Raw genomic sequence first — 21,116 nt, 5'->3', positions numbered from 1 at the left:
ACACACACACACACACACACACACACACACACACACACACACACACATATATATATATATATATATATATATATATACCCACACAATACAATATATACATATGTATAAAATAAGTACATATACACATGCATATATGTCATATTAATGTGGTGACTGTATATTTTAATATATTTGTATTATGTGCAATAATACTAAATCATAAAGAATATATATATGAAATATCTATACACATTCATATATATATATATATATATATATATATATATATATATATATTACAGGCTTCAAGTGCAGTGTTGCTGAAATAACTGCTCTGAAACAAGACAGGAAGTAAACAGAAAGAGTTAAACGCAGATCAAGCATCTGTACGTGTCACATGAGACTCATTAGAGGTAAAGTGTTTGACGAAGTACAAAAACACAATGTAAAAACATCTTCTGAATGGAGGGTGCGGGACAGCAGTCATGTGAACATGGTAGCGATCGCACGACCCACGTCGTGTACTTGCAAGTTACCCTTCACGCAAAGTTTCCTCAAAAACGCACAGCTGCTGTTTTGTTATTTAAAAAGTAACTATGTAAAAATCTGAATGTATACCGTATAAAATCATTGAGGAGGCCATGACAGCGCTCGCTGTTTGTTTTTAGTCTTTTGTGAAATCTTTCTCAGTCAAACGTTTAGGAAGACTTAAAACGTAGAAAATAAGGTCTCTTTGAAATCCAAGGAAATGTGTCCCGCTGACGTCTCTCTCCTCTGATTGCTTCATGTGGGACACTTCCTCACCGTCGTCCACAGAGAATCACAGAGGACGAGGGAAGGAGGAGGAGGTAAACGAAACCAAGCTTGAAAAAACAGAGGACTAGATATTATTCCTGAGTGCAAATAATACAACAACCTACCAAAGTCTTAGTGTCCTCTCGTCTCCAGGCAGCTCGTAGAGAGACGGAAAAGAGAAAGAGAGCGAGAGAGGAGCGGCCGAGGTCTTGGAGTGCAACGTGCGCTTTGGAACTCAATTTCATTGTCTGTTATTAAATATTTGCGTTTTTTTGCCATCGCGGCAGCTAGTCCGGGCCGTCCAAACGTGCTGCTACGTGTCTGCTGGCTGCTCCTCCTCGTCTTCTTCATCATCCTCCTCCTCATCCTCCTCCTCCACCATGCTGGGTTCTGTGGAAACCTCCTCCGATATTCCCTCCTCCGCTTCTGGAATCTCGGTGGATTCCGAGTCCTGTGTGATGAGAGTTTTAGAATCACTACAGCTGTTGTCCTCCTCCTCCTCCTCTTCTTCATCCTCCTCCTCCTCCTCTTCCTCCTCGGCCTGGCTGCCGCTGTCTTTCTCCGTGTCTGATTCTCCGTCCTCCTCCAGCGTCAGTTCAAACTGGAACTTGTCTGCTCCGGCGGAGCGGCTGCCGTCCTCGGATTGGTCGGGAGCGGGAGACGGGCTCTGTGGGATGGTGCTCTGGTACCACTCTCTGTTGTCCTCTAACGTGTCCAGGATGTCCTGGGCGTCCGGGTGGACGAGGTCGGCCCACGTCTCCCACAGCGGGTGCACGATGTAATCAATGAAGCCCACCTGGAGACAGAGACGGCCGTGAGAATTACCCTCACACACAAATGAGAAACTGAGGAAGTGTAAAGTGTTTTGGATTGATGAAGCTACCTGAGACTTCTCTACAGAGGCGTTGTGTTTGTCACACATGGGGCTGATCTCCATCCCTCGCTCCCGCTCTCGGTCGCCCTGACTGAAGAACTCCTCCATGATGCGGTCCGTCCACTGTTTGTACAGCTGCAGGGGTTTGGTGGGGTTACTCAGGTCCGCACAGTGCACCATGTTCTGAAGCACCTGAGGAACATCAACACATGCTTCACTGAACCGTCTCTGTTCAATTACAACATTTAAATTCAGATGCAGCTGAGGAAATTACATCATATATTTAAAACAAATCAGTATCATAAAAAAAACTAATTTAAAAAATAATATAAAAAAGGATGTAAAGTATTAAAATGTTAAGCATATCTGATATAACAATAGATAGTAATTGAAATAATATGAATTAACAAGATATATTTTCAGTTTAATTTTCATTTTAAATATGTCTTCCTATATGTAAATCAAACCAGTATCATAATAAAAAAAAGTAATTATTAAAATCATAAAATGTTAAGCTTATGTTATGTCATTCGATCTTTATTGAAGTTCTATCAATTTACAATTTCTGCATAATTTAGCATTTAAATCACGACAAATGATTATGACATCAGACATTTAATTTACACTTTAATTCATTAATGTAGCTTAGAAATCTTATATTTACAAATAAATATCATAATAAAAACATTGAATACTAAACTTAAAAAAATTAAAAAAAATAATATATATATCTTATATTTAAGATTATATCTTATTAGATAGTCACTGAAGTTCTCTGAATGTCCCATGTATTCTTAATTTACAATTTAAAACATGTAAAAAAGTGTAAAATGTAGCTTTTTACATAAAAAAGTACACTTCTATGAATTTCCAGTGAACTGTGAATAAACAAATAAATTATAATGGTAACACTTTAGAATAAGGTTCCATTAGTTAATGTTAGTTAATGTATTAATTAACATGAACAAACAATGAATAATACATTTATTACTGTATTTATTCATCTTCGTTAATGTTAGTTAATGAAAATACAGTTATTCAATGTTAGTTCATGCTAATTCACAGTGCATTAACTAATGTTAACAAGCACAACTTTTGATTTAAATAATGCATTAGTAAATGTTGAAATTAACATGAACTAAGACTTATAAATGCTGTTGAAGGATTGTTCTTGCCTAGTTCATGTTAACGAAAGTAGTTAACTAACATTAACTAATGGAATCTTATTCTAAAATGTTACCATTATAATAATCAAATGGGTTTCTTAACCACCACTGGTCAACAAAATGCTCAGTCCCGCCCCCCAACTCACGCCATTGGCTGATCCAGAAGCGGCGGTGTTGAGCCGCTCCATCAGTTTTGACAGAGCCAGAGTTTACAGGAAGTCAAAAAAGACTCACTTGTATCCTGTCTGAGTAGTTATCCAAGAGCAAGACTCCAGAACTGGTGACCTTCTTGGTCTCGACCATGGTCTTCAGATCGGCCAGCAGGTTCATGTGTTTGGACATATCAGTCGCCAACACCTGGGAGTAACGTGCGAGAAAAATCTTAAGCCAGAATTCTGAACGAACTTCATCAAAGCTAAACGTCATCTGAGCGGGACGTACGATGTCGATGACCATCTTGCGCAGCGATTGTCTCTGTTTCTTGTTCAGGTTCTGGAAGATGTCACAGTTCTCCTCCTGCAGGAGTTTGAAGCCCACCGCCAGATGATGGTTTTCCAGCACCGACGAGTCATTGTACATGAGGGCCAACTCCGAGTCTGCAGACATGAAGAAAACACGGCAAACTCTGTGACCTTGTGCTAATGTGTACACGAGCGTGACGGACTGGCAGCAAACAGCTGTGTCAGCAGCAGGACTCCATCACTGTCTGTGAGAGATTACAGACAGACACAATCCCATGAGGCCTGAGTCGCTTGTGTCTGTTCTATCGCTGCATCAGTGCTGCTAATGACAGAATAAAGTTATGTAAGCAGCGGTTCTGAGGACAGATGTCTGAGCTGATGGGATTGAGATCCGTCCATTACAATACAAACCCCCTGAACTGACATTCAGGGAACTATTAGCTCTTTAAAAACATATATTGTGTTTATCAAATCGATAGTGCCCTTTCTGGATGCTGATTGGTCAAATATCTCAACTCGACAATAGTCATCATAACTCCCCTAACTATTAATTTCTTGAACCAAATTTTGGAACAAATTGTGAAATTCACATAAATACATTATTATAGTTAGACATTTAAGTAATTGGATTATTATATTTAGAAATGTAAATAATTAGACAATATTTATTTGTTTACAAAATTAGATTGCTATGTTTAGGCATTTAAATAAAGAGATAATTAATTAGGGTATTACATTTACACATTTAAATGAGTTTATTTATTTTTTAACATTTAAATAAAAAGATAATTATATTTGTACATTTGAATAATTAGATTATAGAAATTTAAAGAAATTATTAAAGACAATTCAAATTGAGATTACTGTATTCATACATTTTTACAATGAGATAATACTTGTAAATTTCAATTTTTAAAATTAAAATTAAATTAAATTAAAATAAAATTATTATTACAATATTATTATTATTATTAATTATTATTATTGATTATTATGATCAATTATTACATTATAGAAATTAAAATAATTATAATAGAGGATTAGATTTTCACACTTAATGAGATTGTTTACACATTAACAACATTTAAATAATTAGATATTTAAACTAAACATTTACACCAAAAGCATATTTTTGAATCCTCTACAATTAAAAGCTTTACTATTATTGCTATTTTCTATGGCATAAACCAATAACAATCAAACACGTCACAAGTGTTTTTTTAATTTTAGTATCAGTTGTCATATGCTCAATTGTTTGGATCTGGTTCGAATAAACCATATATATTCATAAAGCACACTTACTGGTGTTAATAAGGAACTGGTTGGAGACACCCGGGTGGTCTACGTCATGAATAGCACTGGCGAAGATGGCAGCGAGGATTTCAAGGTCTGTGAAAACCGCCTGAAAGAGAACAACATGTGGATGTACGGTGAGCGAGAGCAGACATTATCTTCACCACATAACCTTTTTGGAAACCTAGCAAGTAGCACACAAGGTCACATTGAATCAAATGTGAATGAAATGGGTCATATGCTACAGTTTTGAACTGTGCAAACGGCGTCTCTCACCTCCAGAGCAGGCGTGGAGAGCAGCACGTGTGTGGACTGGGTGACGTCAGCTGCGTGAATGTTGCTGTGATACGCAACATCAGCATGATAATGGTCTTCTAAGGTCATCAGGTACGTTATGAAAGTGTCCAATGGAATTTTAAATGTTTTGAGTAAATCCCTTTCCTGTGGGAGAGAAAAACAGACGATCTCGATGATGTTCACGATAACATGAAAATGCATTTGCAACACTATTAACATCATGTGACACAGCATGTTAAATAATGCCAGATTTCATTGGATCATATAAAGTAGGCTATGATATTATTGGTTAAAACAGTGTTTCCCTGTCCATGTGACCTTGGTTACATCAGAGGTGAAGAAGGTTATGAAAACAAACATTGATGAATTGTGCACAGCAAGACTTTTATTAGTTAAGTAAATAAAGGAGAGTGGTGAATGCTTGAGCTCACCTGAAATATAGTGTACATCATCACCGTCAAAGGCCTGTTGCCTGAAAACTCTGTGACTTTAAAAACATTAAGGCCCCATTTGTTTATGTCCTCCAGTTCCTGAAACACAGCAGCCAATCATTAGTCAGTCCCGTTGTGTGTGAAGCCACTTAACTGCAAAAACTAATTTGAGTAGTGATGCACTGACATTTTGGCCGAAATAGCAATTTCCAGTTTGCCAATTTGGGTGAAATCATTGGAGTTAAAACATAATTTTGTAATTGAAAAGTTGACAAAAGCTCTTTACGTGCAATTTAAATGTTTTTATAACTTATTATATAAAACTGACCAATACAATTTATTTTCAGCTTCAGTTTTCTGCTAAATAAAATAACTCCGATTCCAATTTTGGTTGAAAAAAAAAAAAAAAAACATTTCAGTGCATGTAGCTATTTTAAAATAATTCTTGTATTTGTTTTTTGCCCAGACGTTTTCTTTCAGTGCATCAATATAAGTGAAAGATGTTTTCAGTAGATTTTGATCAACTTTAAACTATTATAAACTAAACATTAATAATGAACCACATTGAGTTGTTCTGTATAGCCGCTTTATAGCTGAATTAAGTTTTCTTCATAATTGATGATCTCTGCAGCACTGACAACGTTAGTGAACCGAATACGATCAATACTGAACTGAATAACGACACTATTGTCTTCAGTAGAACTGCTTTATACACAGTTGAACTGTGTGTCCTTCATAGCTTTGCAGCATTCAGTTATTGAACTAAACTGAATCAACATTAAACTAAACTGAGCTGAATAATGGCACTAGTGTCTTATTTCATGGTTGTTGTACAGCTGCATTTGTATTTGTTTCCTAACTGAAGAACTAATACTTTTATTTTCTTGTTTACTACAGGGAAGCTGCTTTGAAACAATCTGTATAGTATAAAGTGCTATATAAATGAATGTGACTTGACTAAACCCATTTGCAACGCGCATAAATATAATAAATGTTGGTTTGGCTTTTAAAACAGCCACAATATTTTCTAGGAATTAATCAGGATTCGTTTTAGAAATAAACAGTCAATCTGAGGAAACTGACCTGCTGAAAAGAGCAGCGTTTGATTCGTTTCTGAAAGCATTCTTCAATCAGTGTGTTGATGAATACTAGCTTAACCCGCAATATGCTCTCGGTTAAAAAAACACACCGGTCGACAAGCTTCCTGGTAACAGCATGACACTAACTAGCATGAAAACTCATGCTGCTCCAAGCTGCTCTTTTCAGCAGGGTACAAAATCTTTCCAAATGCATGACATCCATCTACGTCATTGGACTGAAAAGCTCCAATGACCTTTCGTCAAGGTCTACAAGAGTCTCTGATCAGATCCAATCAGCATTCAGTTGAGATGATTGCGCTTCTGTCCGAGTCTGAAGTGTTTGAAGCAGCTCTCCAACACAAATAAGCCTGATCTGCATCACCGGCGCTCACCTTGGCTAAGGAGTCTTCTGTATCCGTCTTGACCCCGAAGCGAGGGATGTTGGAGTTGGTGAGGCTGGTGCTGTGCATCAGCTTTTTCACCCCGCTGATCTGACACATGGGCTTTTTCTTCTTGTCTTTCTCCTTCTGCGTCTGCGGAGTGGGCATTTCCACATCGTGCTGTTTGTCTGGAGAAACAATGGGGAGGAGAGCGTGAACATGAGCCAAACCTCACCGTAACACTCACAAATGAAACGTGTTAATGTTTTGTGACTGATGGGTTACCTAAAAATGTGTTGGAGATGTACTCTGAGACCTGGTTACCAGATCTGCTCATCTCAGACAGGTGCGTTAACTCCCTGTTCAACATCCGCTTGAACTGCACACACAGACAGACAGACAGAGAAAGGACAAAAGTTTTAATCAGTCATGGTAATGCTTCATGATTGGGTGACACAAAGACAAGGAATAAATGAATCAATCAACTGTAACCTTCTGTTCTAATCAGTTTGAGAACAGACGCCCTCAGACCCTTCAAATAAAACCAGACCAGACCTAAAAATAGCCCAATCTATTCTAGAAATCAGGCACATTTCATCAATTCATAAATTCACATTTGTAATCCCATCATGAATAATTTAATGGCAAAGCATGGCAAATTAATTTTATTAATTATTATATTTCAATATATATATATATATATATATATATATATGTATATATATATATATATATATATATACACACACATTTTTTTCATAATAATAATTACAATGTTATAATAGGGCTAAAAAGGCTTCTTTTTCATGCAAAATATTATTTATACTTTTTTCCTTTCATTTGTGATGAAACTGTCCCTCAGTATGTTTTTGACAGATTAACTCTAAAGAAGGATGAATCGTTTAATATTTACTGTCCTACATAACAAATGCATTGATTTACAATAACACACCATCAACACTGAAAATATCTGTATATGACAGATTGGAAGAAATCAACCTGAAGCCTTCAAACATGGTCAAATAAAAAGAAATTTTTCTCACACCAAACCGAAACTGGCCTATAAAATATTCATCTCTGCTAATTTGCATATCATTTACATGTGGTGTACCACACATTATTTGAATACATCAATTCATGACCGACAAAAACACCCTCAATGAATGAAAGATAAGTAAATGCATCGAGGCCGAAACTGATTGTTTCAGCTACCAAATAAGGATCTCCGTACATCCAAGACATAAAATCAGCTTCAAAGAAACCATGATGCCATACCTTTATATATCCCCATGAGACCGAGCGTAAATAATTTGCTTCAGGCATCTTTGTTAAAGCTCCAAGACACACAAAAGCAAGAAACGAACCACTCCTAAATCCTTCAGACAATGCCACGCAAATGCTTCTGTGGGTTTAGTCTAAAAACTGCATCTCTGGGTCAGGTGGAGGTGTGATGGAGGTGCGGAGGCTGGCAGAGATGGCTTGGCTTCGCTCCTCTGAGCCACGAGAAAGACGCTGGGCTGCTCAACACCTTCCAAATATGGGACTGCTCATATAATCGATGCTGCTCGTGCCCCTCCACACAGCCAATCACGGCTCATTACCGAGAGGGAGAGATGGGGGCAGCAGCGCCGTCATCTGCTGATGGAGGATGCAGGCCTTGGAGAACCACTGTGTTTTCACAGCTCACCTTGTACCTGGTATAATCATACGGCAGAGCGGCAGTGTGTTCAGATGACTCACGAGAGCAGGAGACCGGCTCCTGGTGTGCTCTGTCTGTCGCAATATCTCATCAAGATATGATTTAGATGATATTTCACCGTTATAATCGACAATGACCTATCAGAAGCAGGAACATCCTCTCGTCTAATTTCTAACATCGATGTTGAGGGATAATAAACAATTTCTGTTTTCAAATATTTTTTTCATGCAGTCTGGGTCAACATTATAAATAATTCAAGGACGTTCAATGATAACATAAAAAATACAGTTATATATATTTTCATATATTTAATTAGTATTTCTTTCAAATATTAGAATACACCAAAATTAAATAAATGGATAAAATAAATAAAGAAATAAAATTTGTACAATTAAAAGCAAATAAATAAAGTATTACAAAAATTAAACTGGATTTTCAAAACATGCAATAAAATATATAAAACATTTCTGGGTTGAATTTCTAGAATAAAATTAAATGGAAAAAAAATAATAATAATAATTTTAGATTTGATAAATATGTAATTGCTCATTTATTGGCAACATGATTTTTTTATTTTAATTTGTGATTCATCTGTTTTTTCACCCTAAGGGAAGATGAACTTTTCAGAGTCAAAAATAATTGCCAGGCTAAAGAATGCTTCTCATCTTTAAAGTCTTACATAATAAATTAAATAAATAATTAAAATGTAAATGAACTGATCTAAAAAAAAAATCGATAAAAAGTATGTATAATTAAAAGTAAGCAAATAAACAAAAGAAAATCATTAAATGGATTAAACTGGATTTCATACATAATATACATTATAAATTACATAAAATCTTTAAAAAATAAAATAATCTCCTCAAATAATATTTTTTTTAGATCAATTAAATATTTAATGCTCAGTGATTTGTTTGATCAGACTACTGGCCTCATTTCTCTCATCAACACTGGTCACTGAAAATCTGCCGCTATACCAAAGCATGTCCTGCTTAATCTGATCTTCATGAAGACGTGTAAAATTAATTTCAAAAAGAGGAAGTAGTTAAACTTCTCCGAGTGTAAAACAAACTCTTGTTTGAGTGTAAATATTGACACGCTGATAAACAGTGTCTAGGTAACGTCCACTTCCATTCTGGAATCAAAGGCTAATCAGAAGTGGTCTTTGATGACACTTGCCATCTGGAGAAGAGAACGGAGATCTGAAATCAAAACAAACAATTCGCCAGCGTTCACATGGAGATATCGGCCCCCGTGCAAGCATTACTCAAGGCTTTCCTGTGGCCAGTGATGTTCTCATTTGAAAAACAAATGCTAGATCAGGGGCTCTTTTATGAAAGCAACAGCCATTGGCTGGGTTTGTTTGTGGCTGATTTGAATATGAACCTGAAGTCTTTACCATACGACAATAATACTATATTATCAGAAGAAATATGAAGCCTCTGCGGTGGCGTATTACGTCAATGCATTTCTTTATGCAAAGCAACACATTATGTGGTTCATCATAAACAAGGAAATAAAGCTTGAGAGAATCGCTGTGTGTTTTTATTCATCTTTGTTGTATAACCAAGAACTCCCTATAAACCTTCTACAACCTGCTGAACAACACTCAGATGAACATAAAGAAACAAAACATGGCCTTTATAATCATTAAGTCTGCACTCATCTGTGATAATAAAATCACATTTTGGTCTGACACTGCATATAAAGACCGGACAATAAAAATGCACGCATCCACTAGTTTTAAACAATTAAAGATGTCTGATTAGTAAATAATGACTTTTGAGGAAAGAATCTGTCAAAAATAAAAGTTATTTAGTAATGCTGAAACAGCATTATTATTATTATTATTATAGATTTTTTGCTTTTAGTTGATTGTAATATTTATGTTTATTTACTGTTTGTTTGTTAGTTTATATGTATTTTTACTAGTTGTGTTATGAGTGTGATAGTTTCCTATGTAACACATTTGAGAAGCTCACTGAAATGCCCTATGTAAGTTAAAGTTTATTATTATTAATAAAAAGTATCATATCTCATTCTGAATCAAACTAAATATTGATCAGAGCTCATCCAATCAGGTTTAGAATGGCTGACAGCTTTGATTCTTTTATTTGAATTCAAATGTTTCATAATTTGAAGCTGTTGTTGCACTGATGTCAGATTCATTTCTTATGAATTATTTATTATTTTGGACAAATAATGATTTGTTAAAAAAGCGAAAGTAAATAAAAAAATAAGAACAATTTTAAAATATATTAAATTCAAATGTTAAATAAATAATCTAATCTCAATCTAATCTAATCTAATATTTTGGCAAAATAAAAAAAGATTTTAAAAAGTAAAATATCTCCATGCTTTTTGTTTTATTTATAGCGTCATACAGAAAACATTTTTGTGTTGGATTTCAAGCAAAAAAAAAACCTTACTGTAATATATATACAGTAATATCATACTGGTCATATAAACCATAGTAAGTGTAAACAAAACAGGATCCTGTAAGAAACACTGCCATACAGTGCAGTGGATTATGATTAATTGTAGACTACTGCTAACTAGAAGCAGTGTGGGCGCGAGCCATAGGACGAGTCTGCTGCAGGTTGAGACTGGTGTCATGCTGATGGAAACATAGGGGGAAAACCTCCGACCACACATCAAAATATGCCGGGAAGACTTTCATGCTCATCATCAGAAAGGCAATGCTATTTCTGGAGACCCAATTATCACCACGTCAAGTTTTATTGGGAACATGCATACTCATAATAACACATAATTCCAAACACATCTGACGGATACTAAATGCATCCTGGAGCTAGATGAACCAACAGTTTAAGAGCTCACAGGTTACATTTGATGAAGGCATCATTGGTTGCAGGAATTGTTTTATTGTTGACACCAAACTTTGGGACACAACGGCACATTATGTGCGATGCAGGAAGGCTGTTTGTTCTCTTTAGTGAGGGAAACAGAGCTCAGTGAATTCTGGCTGGGTCTGAGGCCTTTAGCTGAGCTCTCACAGGCCTTGTGTGGCTTTGATTAAAGCCATCGGTCGACGCTTTGAGTATCGTTCAATATTTGGTGCCTTGCGGTCGCTGCTTCAGAGAGGACCAATGGGATGCCAAAGGCTTCACCAAAGCACGCGTGCAGGATCCAAATCATTCAAGAAAGCCACTGGCCACAGATACCCCCTCATCCCATACGCTGAACCCCCCGCTCTATAACCCACATGTCTCATTATCCTTCTGTCTTTCTTCCCTCGGCTCTGGCAGGCCTCCGGCCGCAGGGTGTGGTGTTTGAGGAGCTTTCATGAAAGATTGGGTACTTTGGTAAATCCAGATCTGCTGTATATATATATATATATTATCTATAAGGGGTGTAACGGTAAATGTATTTGTACTGAAAATGTTCAGTATGGGTCTTTCGGTTCGGTGCACATGTGTACAGAACAAATACATTGTTTTAACCACTGCACGAGCGAAACTTCATTGGAAACTTCCAGATTTATATATTGTTACCTTATATATAGTCTAAACTTTCGAATGATGTCCTTTTTTCAGGAAATTTACATTTATTTAAAAATATTTCTACATATGTACATATACGATTTTGAATAATTATATTTATAACAATATTTTGGTTGCACTTTATTTTACATTACGTGTACTTAAATGTACTTATAGTGTACTTACAGTGTATTTATATTTTTATATATAATTATTTTATATACAATTATTTTTATAATTATATACATTTTGTGATCTGTGATATAGCTATATATTTATATATTTTTTTTGTTCTAAAAGCAATAAACAATATATATTAAACATTTATATATATACACATACGTATATTTTCATATAATTTTTTTATAAAAAATATATTTATAATTATATATATTTACAGTATATTATGAGTCCAACCTTGAATTAAAATGTTTAGGATCATTTAGTAAATTAACAGCACGTTCCTCAACAAGACATAATTTGAGGAATCATTCATGTCTGGAGTACAAACAACACAAGTTTCATGCTGTAGTTTAATTCTTAAGGTTAGGGGTTTGTTTAAATCCATTAAATCCTCTAAATTTGAGCCCTTAGGTTAGGGATTATAGGATTATTTAGTTGCTGATGTTGGATTTATTGTTTTCACAGTCATTGGGGATTCTTTACGTGTCTAAACAAAAGTTGATACCAGTAAATGGTCTGAAAATCTGTCAAATGGTACATTCTAGAATCATTTGATGTTTCAAGTCACAATATACTGTATGTTATGCAATAAAGCAGTCAGAGATCAGATAACACACTTAAATTAGCATGTGATGCACTGTGCTGTTACAGAGCTGTTGTCTTCATTTGCATCTCTTCGCATCATATTATGATGATCAGGTGCGTAAGGCGTTTTGCATTTGTTCTCGCTGGACCAATCAGAAGCAGCTCTCCTTCACGGCCCCTCCGTCTCTCCTGCGTGTTTTTATGGTTTGTTTTTGAATGCACTGAGCATGCTCCAGAATCACCGGCATAGGCCTGCCACACTGCATACTGATGAACAGAATATCTACAGTACACACACACACACACAGCAACAACATGCCCTCCCCGTCACAGCGCAGACAGAAAGACTTGTGCCGGATCCCACATGCTTGCAGTCACCATGGCAATGCAGACAAATTGAGCCTTGCAGTGGGCTGAGAGACAGCGCAGACGATGCACACGCACCAGATGCGGCACAAAGACACCCAGCTGAAAGGTTAATGAGGTCCACTAGGAAACATTACAGAATCTTACTGGCTCTTTGCCTAAACGCTTATTTGGGCCTGAAATGTTAAGGCACATTGTGATAAATACGAGGACACTGATGCAGTCACATCTCTAGCGTGAGTCTGGTTGTGCATATCGCAGCCTGTCTGCTGTGTGTGAATGTTAAAACCCTCACATATGCTGTCAGGATGCCATGATGTCAAGCCTGGGCAAGTTTAGACACGCAGCATCTCATTCGATATCAGCGGTGAGCCTTGAGATAGAAGCATATGCTGAATTCAAGTCATAGAAAATTCAAGGCGGACAGAAAGCAGCCACACAGCACCTAAAGACGGCCAGTGTCTGACCTAAAACCAGTTCTACAAAGAGGGCTTCCTTTCTATTCAGCAATAAAGTCTGGTGATATGGTGAGGTTATGTAATTGGTGTCACTGTAAACAGTTTATATAATACCCATAGATTGTAAAAAACTATAATAGTTGGCAGGAACAAAGAATAGAGTCAGGGATATTTACATGTAAACATTGTCTAATACGGGATGTTGCAAACATGTTTACATTTCATTATATGAAGGTGTTTGGGTAATATAAACACACAGACACACATCTGGTTGAATCTCCATAGGCATAATCCTGTACAAACTGGTCGCCAACCTTTTCAATCCCAAGATCACTGACCTTTGCGTTTATGAAAGGCAAGATCTTCCTATTGAAGAATTGATAGAAAAAGATTGTAATTCCAATATGAGGCCTTTTATTTAGTATTTTAATTAGTGATGCACCAATCGTGATTTTTCATGTCCAATTCAGAATTAATTTTTTTTAAGCATATTTATTTATTGGTTATTTGCTTTATAACAAGCAAACTGGTCTTAAAAAAACAAACAAACCTGTAGACGTTTGAATTTTCAGAAGTTTTCTGGAGTAGGGTGAAGTAGGCCCGAAAAGGTAAAACAAACTAGATATCCCCAGAAACCATCTAGAACAGAAACTCACACAGAAACTCCCTGCCATCATAACACAAGTTTTGCACATGCAAACAACCACTCATATTTTCTTTAAAAATGTAAAAATCAAGTTTTGTGGAACAACCACTCAAAGTGCCAAAATCCAACAAAAGACATTCAACATTTACATGACAACAAACATTATATCACCCAGTTCCAATGTGAAAAATGATTCATGACCTTCAGTAATACTGGCACCTCCCCTCCTCTTAGACCTGCACCAAACACATAACAAACAAGACCGCTATCCCTTAATTCCCTGAACCCTCCACAGAAAAGAATTAAAGTGAAGCTTTACTGGCTTTTTTTAAGTCTTTTGCACAGTGTCGTGCTACATTAAAAGATGCCTGTGTGGACATCAGCAATAAGAACAGACCCACAATTCCAATGATAACGATGCTTCAGACTGACTTAAGGTCTACCAGCATGGGCTAGACACGCACACATGCATGCATGCATAAACAGACTCCAGCGTAAAGGACACAGTTGTTTATACTCACAGAGTGGGGCAACAAGCATTTGGTGTTTTGATAGCGCATTGAGCCATCGGACGTCGTCAGCCATGCCGAAGCAGGATGCGTGATGGACAACCCTGACTCACAATCCTGCACGTACATGACTCGTGTGTGCATCTCCCTGAAACTGCACCCCCTGGGGCAGCCATCTTGGCTCTACAGTACCTGATAACGTCTTCCGTCTGCGAGCCAACAGCCCTGCCAAATCACACCAATTACCTGAGCTCCCCTGGGCAGCGGCGGTAATGACATTAAGTCAAGGGGAAGCCCTTCGTTCTTAGGTGCGACGTAAGCTCCCGAGTGGAAAATACCATGCGTTAGGTGGGAAGTTGAACGGTGACTCACCTTGTTGGAGGCCATCTCGCTGACGGAGTGTCGGGTCTGCAGGGTCTCCAGCTGGTCCAGGCACCAGTCCAGCTCCTCCAGGGTCTCGGTGGCCAGTTTCTGGTAGGCCTCCTCTGGTGGGAGACAGGGAAGGGGATGGTCAGTTTTGAGGCGTTTGACCGGGCTAGCCAAGGCTTCCCGGACATCGTCCACGTCGTAGACAGCCACGCTGGGATCTCCAGGGCGGACACATGGGTGACCCTTCATGCTGTGCAGAAAAGATCAGAGCTAAAGAATCAACAACGAGCTGCTCCTTGCCCTCTAAAAACTCCAGAGCCGGTCGACGCAATAAAACGGAGTCACACCACTGTCAGTCCAGCTGTGCAGGACTCCTGGTGTAGAGCGCACTGGAGCCCCATGCTCCTAGCAAGCAAAACATACACACACATACAAGCAGACATTCCCTTTTTAATCCGCTTCTACTGATTCCCAGCGGGTTGCCTTGACAATCCCATGTCCGTACGCTGGATTAGAATCAGTCTCCTCCACAGGTCCATGAACTTCAGAGGATGTCTTATAGCTGACGCTCTGTCTCACAGCAAAAGAGAGAAAACAAAAAGGTCCCCTCAGCACCGGATTTAAATCCCCAGATCCAGACCCCTTTATGAGGCGACAGGCTTTGCCCAGTGTTCCTAGAGAGCTTGGGCAGCAGCTATATCCAGAGTCGTAAAAGAAGAGCATGCACAAGCAGCACAGTGAGAGCGCACCTCAGCTACACAGACATGACATAGAAGGCATTGCTTTACACAAACATGAGCGGCTTCCTGTGAAACCACAAACCTACAGAGCTGGAGAGCACGACGCAGAGAGAGACGCAAGATCTGGACCGGAGCGCTGGAGCAGGAGTCGAGCATCCCTGCAGACTTACTGCTGTCAGCAAAATGGGCAAGATCGCTGTTACAAATGTGTAGATGCAGTTCTATTTTTGTCTGTCTGTCTATCTATCTATCTATCTGTCTGTTTGTCTGTCTGTCTGTCTATCTATCTCTCTCTCTCTCTATATATATATATAAATAACTTAAATTATTTGATAATCACAGAATGGCCAAATAAGAAAAAAAAAAAAAAAAAAAAAAAAAAAAATATATATATATATATATATATATATATATATATATATATATATATATATATATATATATGATACCTATATGAACGATATATATGAACCTAAACATTTTTAGATGCATTATAAAGTATTATTAAGATGATATAGATTAAATAACATTATCAGATTAATATTACAATATTATTAGATAATATTATTATATAATATTTTTGTTTATTTTTCAAATAAGCTATTTTTTATTTAATGTTTCAAAAGTATTAAACGATGAATTTTTTTTTTTTCTATGGTAGATCGTGAAATTTAGATGCCTAAATTCACTTATGAAGAATGAGATTTCGAAACTGTGCTCTATCATGACAGCAACTGCTCTTTCATGTCCCAGAATGCCCCTGGGAGGTTGTTTACTTTAGCTGATTTGCGCAGATTCATCCACTGTGATGCTTGAAGATTACGTGACAGTCAATCTACGCAGATTACCATTGAAAATTAATCTTTGTTATGGGACCAATGTGATCCGTTCAGGGCCAGATTTCATTTTTTCATAATCCTGGATTATGTCGGGCTGTGCAGTTATGATGACTAGTGCATTTAAACCTTAACCTGCGTCACAGGATGTGCATATGTTCATACCACACAGATGATAAACAATAACTCAAACTGTGCCGACAAAATGTTGCAATTCTACTCTTGTGTATTGAGTTACACAGAGGAGAGCTAAAAGTTACAAGAAGAGCATTCATTGAAACAAGTGTGACACAATCACAACACGCTCTTCAGAGGTCACAGGATCTTGGTGCTATTGTTACAGGGCAACCTTAAGAGTACTATACTGAGAAAATGTAGCATGCAGCTTTGCGTGTGCCAGTGCTGTGCACGCTCAGATCAGCCTCTGACTCAGAGCATGCAACACACTCGGGTCAGCAGCAGCTTTGTCTATCATAATTCAGGGGTCAGGAGGGAAAAAACAGCTTGGGGTCCCACGAGCCCCACAAAGAAAGAGAAAATGTAGGGAAAGGATCACATCATGTGTGGAATCCTCTCCGCCACAACCCCCACATTTCTTTAGCTCTCTCCTCAAACAGCTGTCCAATCACTCTGAGGAGAATTCAAGAGCAGGGGTCCACTGTCCTTGCTGACAACATCTCCTCTGACGTCAATGGCTTTCTTCTTGTGTACGGTGCCGGCCCCTCAGAAGCTGCTGTGACTGAGAGCAGGACAGGACTGCAGCCAAACTCTGGAGTGGAGTCCACAAGAGATCGAGCAAACACACTCTCTGACTGCAGGCTAGACACTAAATAAATGCTGCAGTTTGAAAATAAACTCATTCAGAGAGTATTCAGAGATTTTGGTCCTTCCCTTGGTCAAGAAATATCCAGGTCATTTTTCAACCCAGAATCTAAATATTTTAGAGCATAAAAGCCTATTTTAAAACAATCAAAACTGTCTGAATTTGGTCAGAATCCTACCTTGAAAGATTGTACTCACCCCTGATTCATCTTAGGTGTGTATGACTTTTTTCTTTCAGACGAATCCTGTCAGAGTTATATTAAAAATCGTCTTTGATCTTTCAAAGTGTTTTATGGCACTCAGTGGGTGATGCATGCATCAGTCCAAAAGTCGTGAAATAAAAAGTGCCCATCCATAAAAAAGTGTCTCACATGGCTCCAGGGGGTGAATAAAGGCCTCCTGTAGTGAATCGATGCATTTTTGTAAGAAAAATATCATTTAAAACATAATAATCGCTCATCTAGTATGCGTTCACTGTTGTACGCTGGAAGCAGTTCTGGGAGCATGACGTATGAGGTTGTGCGCTTTTTATTTCACATCTTTTGGACTGAAGGAATGCAATACCTTCTGAGTGCCATTAAACAGTTTGAAAGATCAAAGAGCATTTTTAATATAACTCTAACAGGATTCGTCTGAAAGAAGAAGGTTATATACACCTAGGATGCCTCTTGGGTGAGTAAAACGCAGCCTAATTTTCATTTTTGGGTGAACTAACCCTTGTTATGTATACATTCATTCATTTATACTGCAAAGATGCATTAACTTGATCAAACGTGACAGTAAGTCTTCTACAATGTTACATTAAGATTTATATTTCAAATTAATTTCCATTAAAAAATGCATCACAGTTTCAAAAAAAAATATGAAGCAGCACAACTGTTTTCAAATATATAATAATAATTAAAAATGTTTCTTGAGCAGCAAATCAGCATATTATAATGATTTCTGAAGAATCATGTGACACTGAAGACTGGAGTAATGATGCAGAAAATTCAGCTTTAAATCACCGAAATAAATTATATTTAAAAAATATTTAACAGAAAAGAGTTATTTTAAATAGTAATAATATTTTTCACAATATTACTTTTTTAATAGTATTATTAGTATCACGTAGTATTTTACTATTTATTAAAATATTGTTTAAATTAAAAGCAAACAAACAAATAAGCAAGCTTTAAAATTATGGTCATAAAATAGGCTTCAATTAAACTGTTTGCTTTTATGGTGAAACATGACTCAGACATTTTAGACTTTCTCATTCTGAAAATATGACAAAAACACTATATTTACTATTTTTCTGCTATTAATTTACTATTTCCAGAATGTTCAAACCTGATGTTTCACCTATTTTGCTGCTAAATTATGCTGAATTCAAATCAATAAAAACCACATCTCAGTGGTGGCCTTTCTCTAGTAATCGACTGACCCATATACTGTAGTTCATCAAACTTCACTCAAGCAGATCGGAGACGTGTGATAGACTCCAGATAAATCACTCAGAGCCACCACCTGGCCCTGCTAGATGCCAAACAGTTTCTGAGAGAACCTTAATGTCACCCCTCAGTGGATCGGCAGTCTTGTAATACACAAGACCTCTCCAGTAACAGCGAGAAAGCAGCCGTGGGAAACAGAAGCCTCAGGCTGACGCAAACACTTTCAGAAAAGCAGCCTGACATCACCTAGACCCCACGTTTAAAGTGGCACCCATGTGAAAAACATTCTCGTGAGACTCCGTGTTTTTGAGATGCTTATGCCATCCACCGTCAGGTTGGATCTTTAGAAAGCAAGGGGCGGGACCTCTGTGTTTAAAGCAGCTGCTATATATACAAGTAGCCGATAATGCACCGAATCAGTCCATATTGGCAGGCGCCTCGGAGTAAAGTGCAACTTTGATCTTAGGGCTTTGTTTCTAATATGGCCTGATTACACAGTTTACAGCACGTGCATTAAACTGGGGAAGTGTTGATATGAGTTGTGTGCGTTTATGACAGTTTCCATATCAGACGTTTGCATGAAGGACAGGTGATGGGGAGTATCTTGATTCACGGACTCGACTTGCGAGCCCCAGAAAGACGCCAACACGTGCTTTCCCAAACTGGAAGCAAGTCTCTGGCTGAGCATGAAAGCGAGATGGCGTGAGTTTGCGAGTATCATGTCAGATTGGTGGGCTGCCAGCTGCGCCACATCTATTAATAATTTGAGAGATTCACGAATGTCAAAGCAGGTTATGTTTACTTCTTTTGGAAGATATGCTCCTCATGCATCTATAAGCATGCATACACCCAAAGACCAGACCTATTAGTGCTTTATAAGCATCCACCATCAAAATTATTGGTATTTAATATGGTGTTGATCTGCTTCTCAGATGTTTCTCCTGAGAAAAACACCCCAGTAATCTCATGCATCTCCTCTAGTGTTTCAGATCTCAAACTGTGCTCAGATCTGCCAAAGTCTGCAATCAAAAGTCAGATACTTTTCAATGTTAATACTGCACATCAATTGAATTGAATAGCACATGTAAAGCACAAGAAAATGTGAGTTAAATACACAGTTTAGACTGATATTAATTCAGTTAAGAGGTTTAAAATGGAAGTTTAATTACCAATGGGAAACCATCTAAAGCATGTCATTTGAAAACTACTGGACTTTAATATGGAGTTGCAATCTTCAAGGAAAGTATTCCACTGGATGTCCACAAAGCTTTGGCCAAGTAGTGCATCTCTTTTCTACAGTACTGCAGAAACGTGTATTAAGTTAAATGCTAGCACTGCAAAATTGAGCAGCCTTGCTGAAAAAAAGAGGTTACTGCATGAATGAGAGTGTTTTGATGCTCTCTAGAGGTTAACTGCTGCTATGACAGCATAAAGTACAACATTCACAACCAACAGGAAAGAACGGACACTACTGAGATCTCCATAAATAATTGGATTAAATGGAGCGCAAGAAGAGAGTGAGATACACAGTTAATTACTATTAAATTCCTGAAATAATATAAAAACCAAAGGGAAACCATCTCACCTGTGAAGGAGGCCTTTGTGAGAGGAGGCTGATTACACATGGGGGATCGCCTGGGAAAATTCAGCATAACAACGTGTTATAGATATTAATACATTTGATTATTGCAGTCAAAGTATCAGGTGATTTTCCTCTTCTGCTCCGTTTGCACATCAACAGCAGTCCATGACATTGACGGAACTGCACTCACTTGTTGGACGTACGATCTTGCTGGAGGTTGGTTAGCGTTGCAAAGTTGTTCCGTACTGTCCTCAAACTAGCCAGCACCTTCAAGAGAAGAGCAAAACACCTGAGGTCAGTAACATCTATTTGCGTTTAATGCATCACATTTAACATTAAACAGAATATTAAAGTTAGGACAAACTGAGCTTTTGTGAAACTTGCTTCAAATTCTCAGGTTTCGTCACACATGAAGCTGAAATACTATGTTGAAACTATAAACACAAAGGAGACATACATTCCCTGTCGTTTTGTGCACAATTCACTTCTGCAGATTTTTCCTGTAATCATTTATTTAACTTTTTAATAATTTATCAAGAAGAAATGACCAAAACACCTTTAATTTTAGGCTGACTTCACCAGTCACACTTAATTTACAAGTACTTTTCACCATCCATTCAGCTCATTATG

The 21,116-nt window shown here is 37.5% G+C and overlaps 1 protein-coding gene across 12 annotated transcripts in view; it reads right to left on the bottom strand.

Annotated features, from left to right (window-relative positions):
- Positions 1 to 258: 258 nt before the first annotated feature.
- LOC113054721 (cAMP-specific 3',5'-cyclic phosphodiesterase 4D-like) overlaps positions 259 to 21,116 on the bottom strand; it is a 169,097-nt gene continuing 148,239 nt past the window's right edge. For 7 of the 12 annotated variants that reach the window (XM_026220471.1, XM_026220475.1, XM_026220472.1 and 4 more), the window contains 12 exons: positions 20,677 to 20,753; positions 20,490 to 20,539; positions 15,077 to 15,189; positions 7,041 to 7,134; positions 6,768 to 6,943; positions 5,297 to 5,395; positions 4,845 to 5,009; positions 4,578 to 4,677; positions 3,256 to 3,410; positions 3,049 to 3,171; positions 1,658 to 1,840; positions 260 to 1,570 (listed from right to left, as the gene is read on the bottom strand). In XM_026220471.1, the coding sequence (XP_026076256.1) occupies positions 1,088 to 1,570; positions 1,658 to 1,840; positions 3,049 to 3,171; positions 3,256 to 3,410; positions 4,578 to 4,677; positions 4,845 to 5,009; positions 5,297 to 5,395; positions 6,768 to 6,943; positions 7,041 to 7,134; positions 15,077 to 15,189; positions 20,490 to 20,539; positions 20,677 to 20,753 (1,818 nt within the window). In that variant the 3' untranslated portion in view covers positions 260 to 1,087. Of the gene's footprint in view, positions 1,571 to 1,657; positions 1,841 to 3,048; positions 3,172 to 3,255; positions 3,411 to 4,577; positions 4,678 to 4,844; positions 5,010 to 5,296; positions 5,396 to 6,767; positions 6,944 to 7,040; positions 7,135 to 8,030; positions 8,675 to 15,076; positions 15,190 to 20,489; positions 20,540 to 20,676; positions 20,754 to 21,116 lie in introns of those variants that run through there. The other 5 variants (XM_026220467.1, XM_026220469.1, XM_026220466.1 and 2 more) reach the window with 2 other exon arrangements.

Source organism: Carassius auratus, chromosome 35 (genome assembly GCF_003368295.1).
Source record: "Carassius auratus strain Wakin chromosome 35, ASM336829v1, whole genome shotgun sequence".
In the NCBI taxonomy this organism is placed as follows: Eukaryota; Metazoa; Chordata; class Actinopteri; order Cypriniformes; family Cyprinidae; genus Carassius; species Carassius auratus.
The sequence above is the reverse complement of the archived record's forward strand: the minus strand, read 5'-3'. Positions and strand labels throughout refer to the sequence as shown.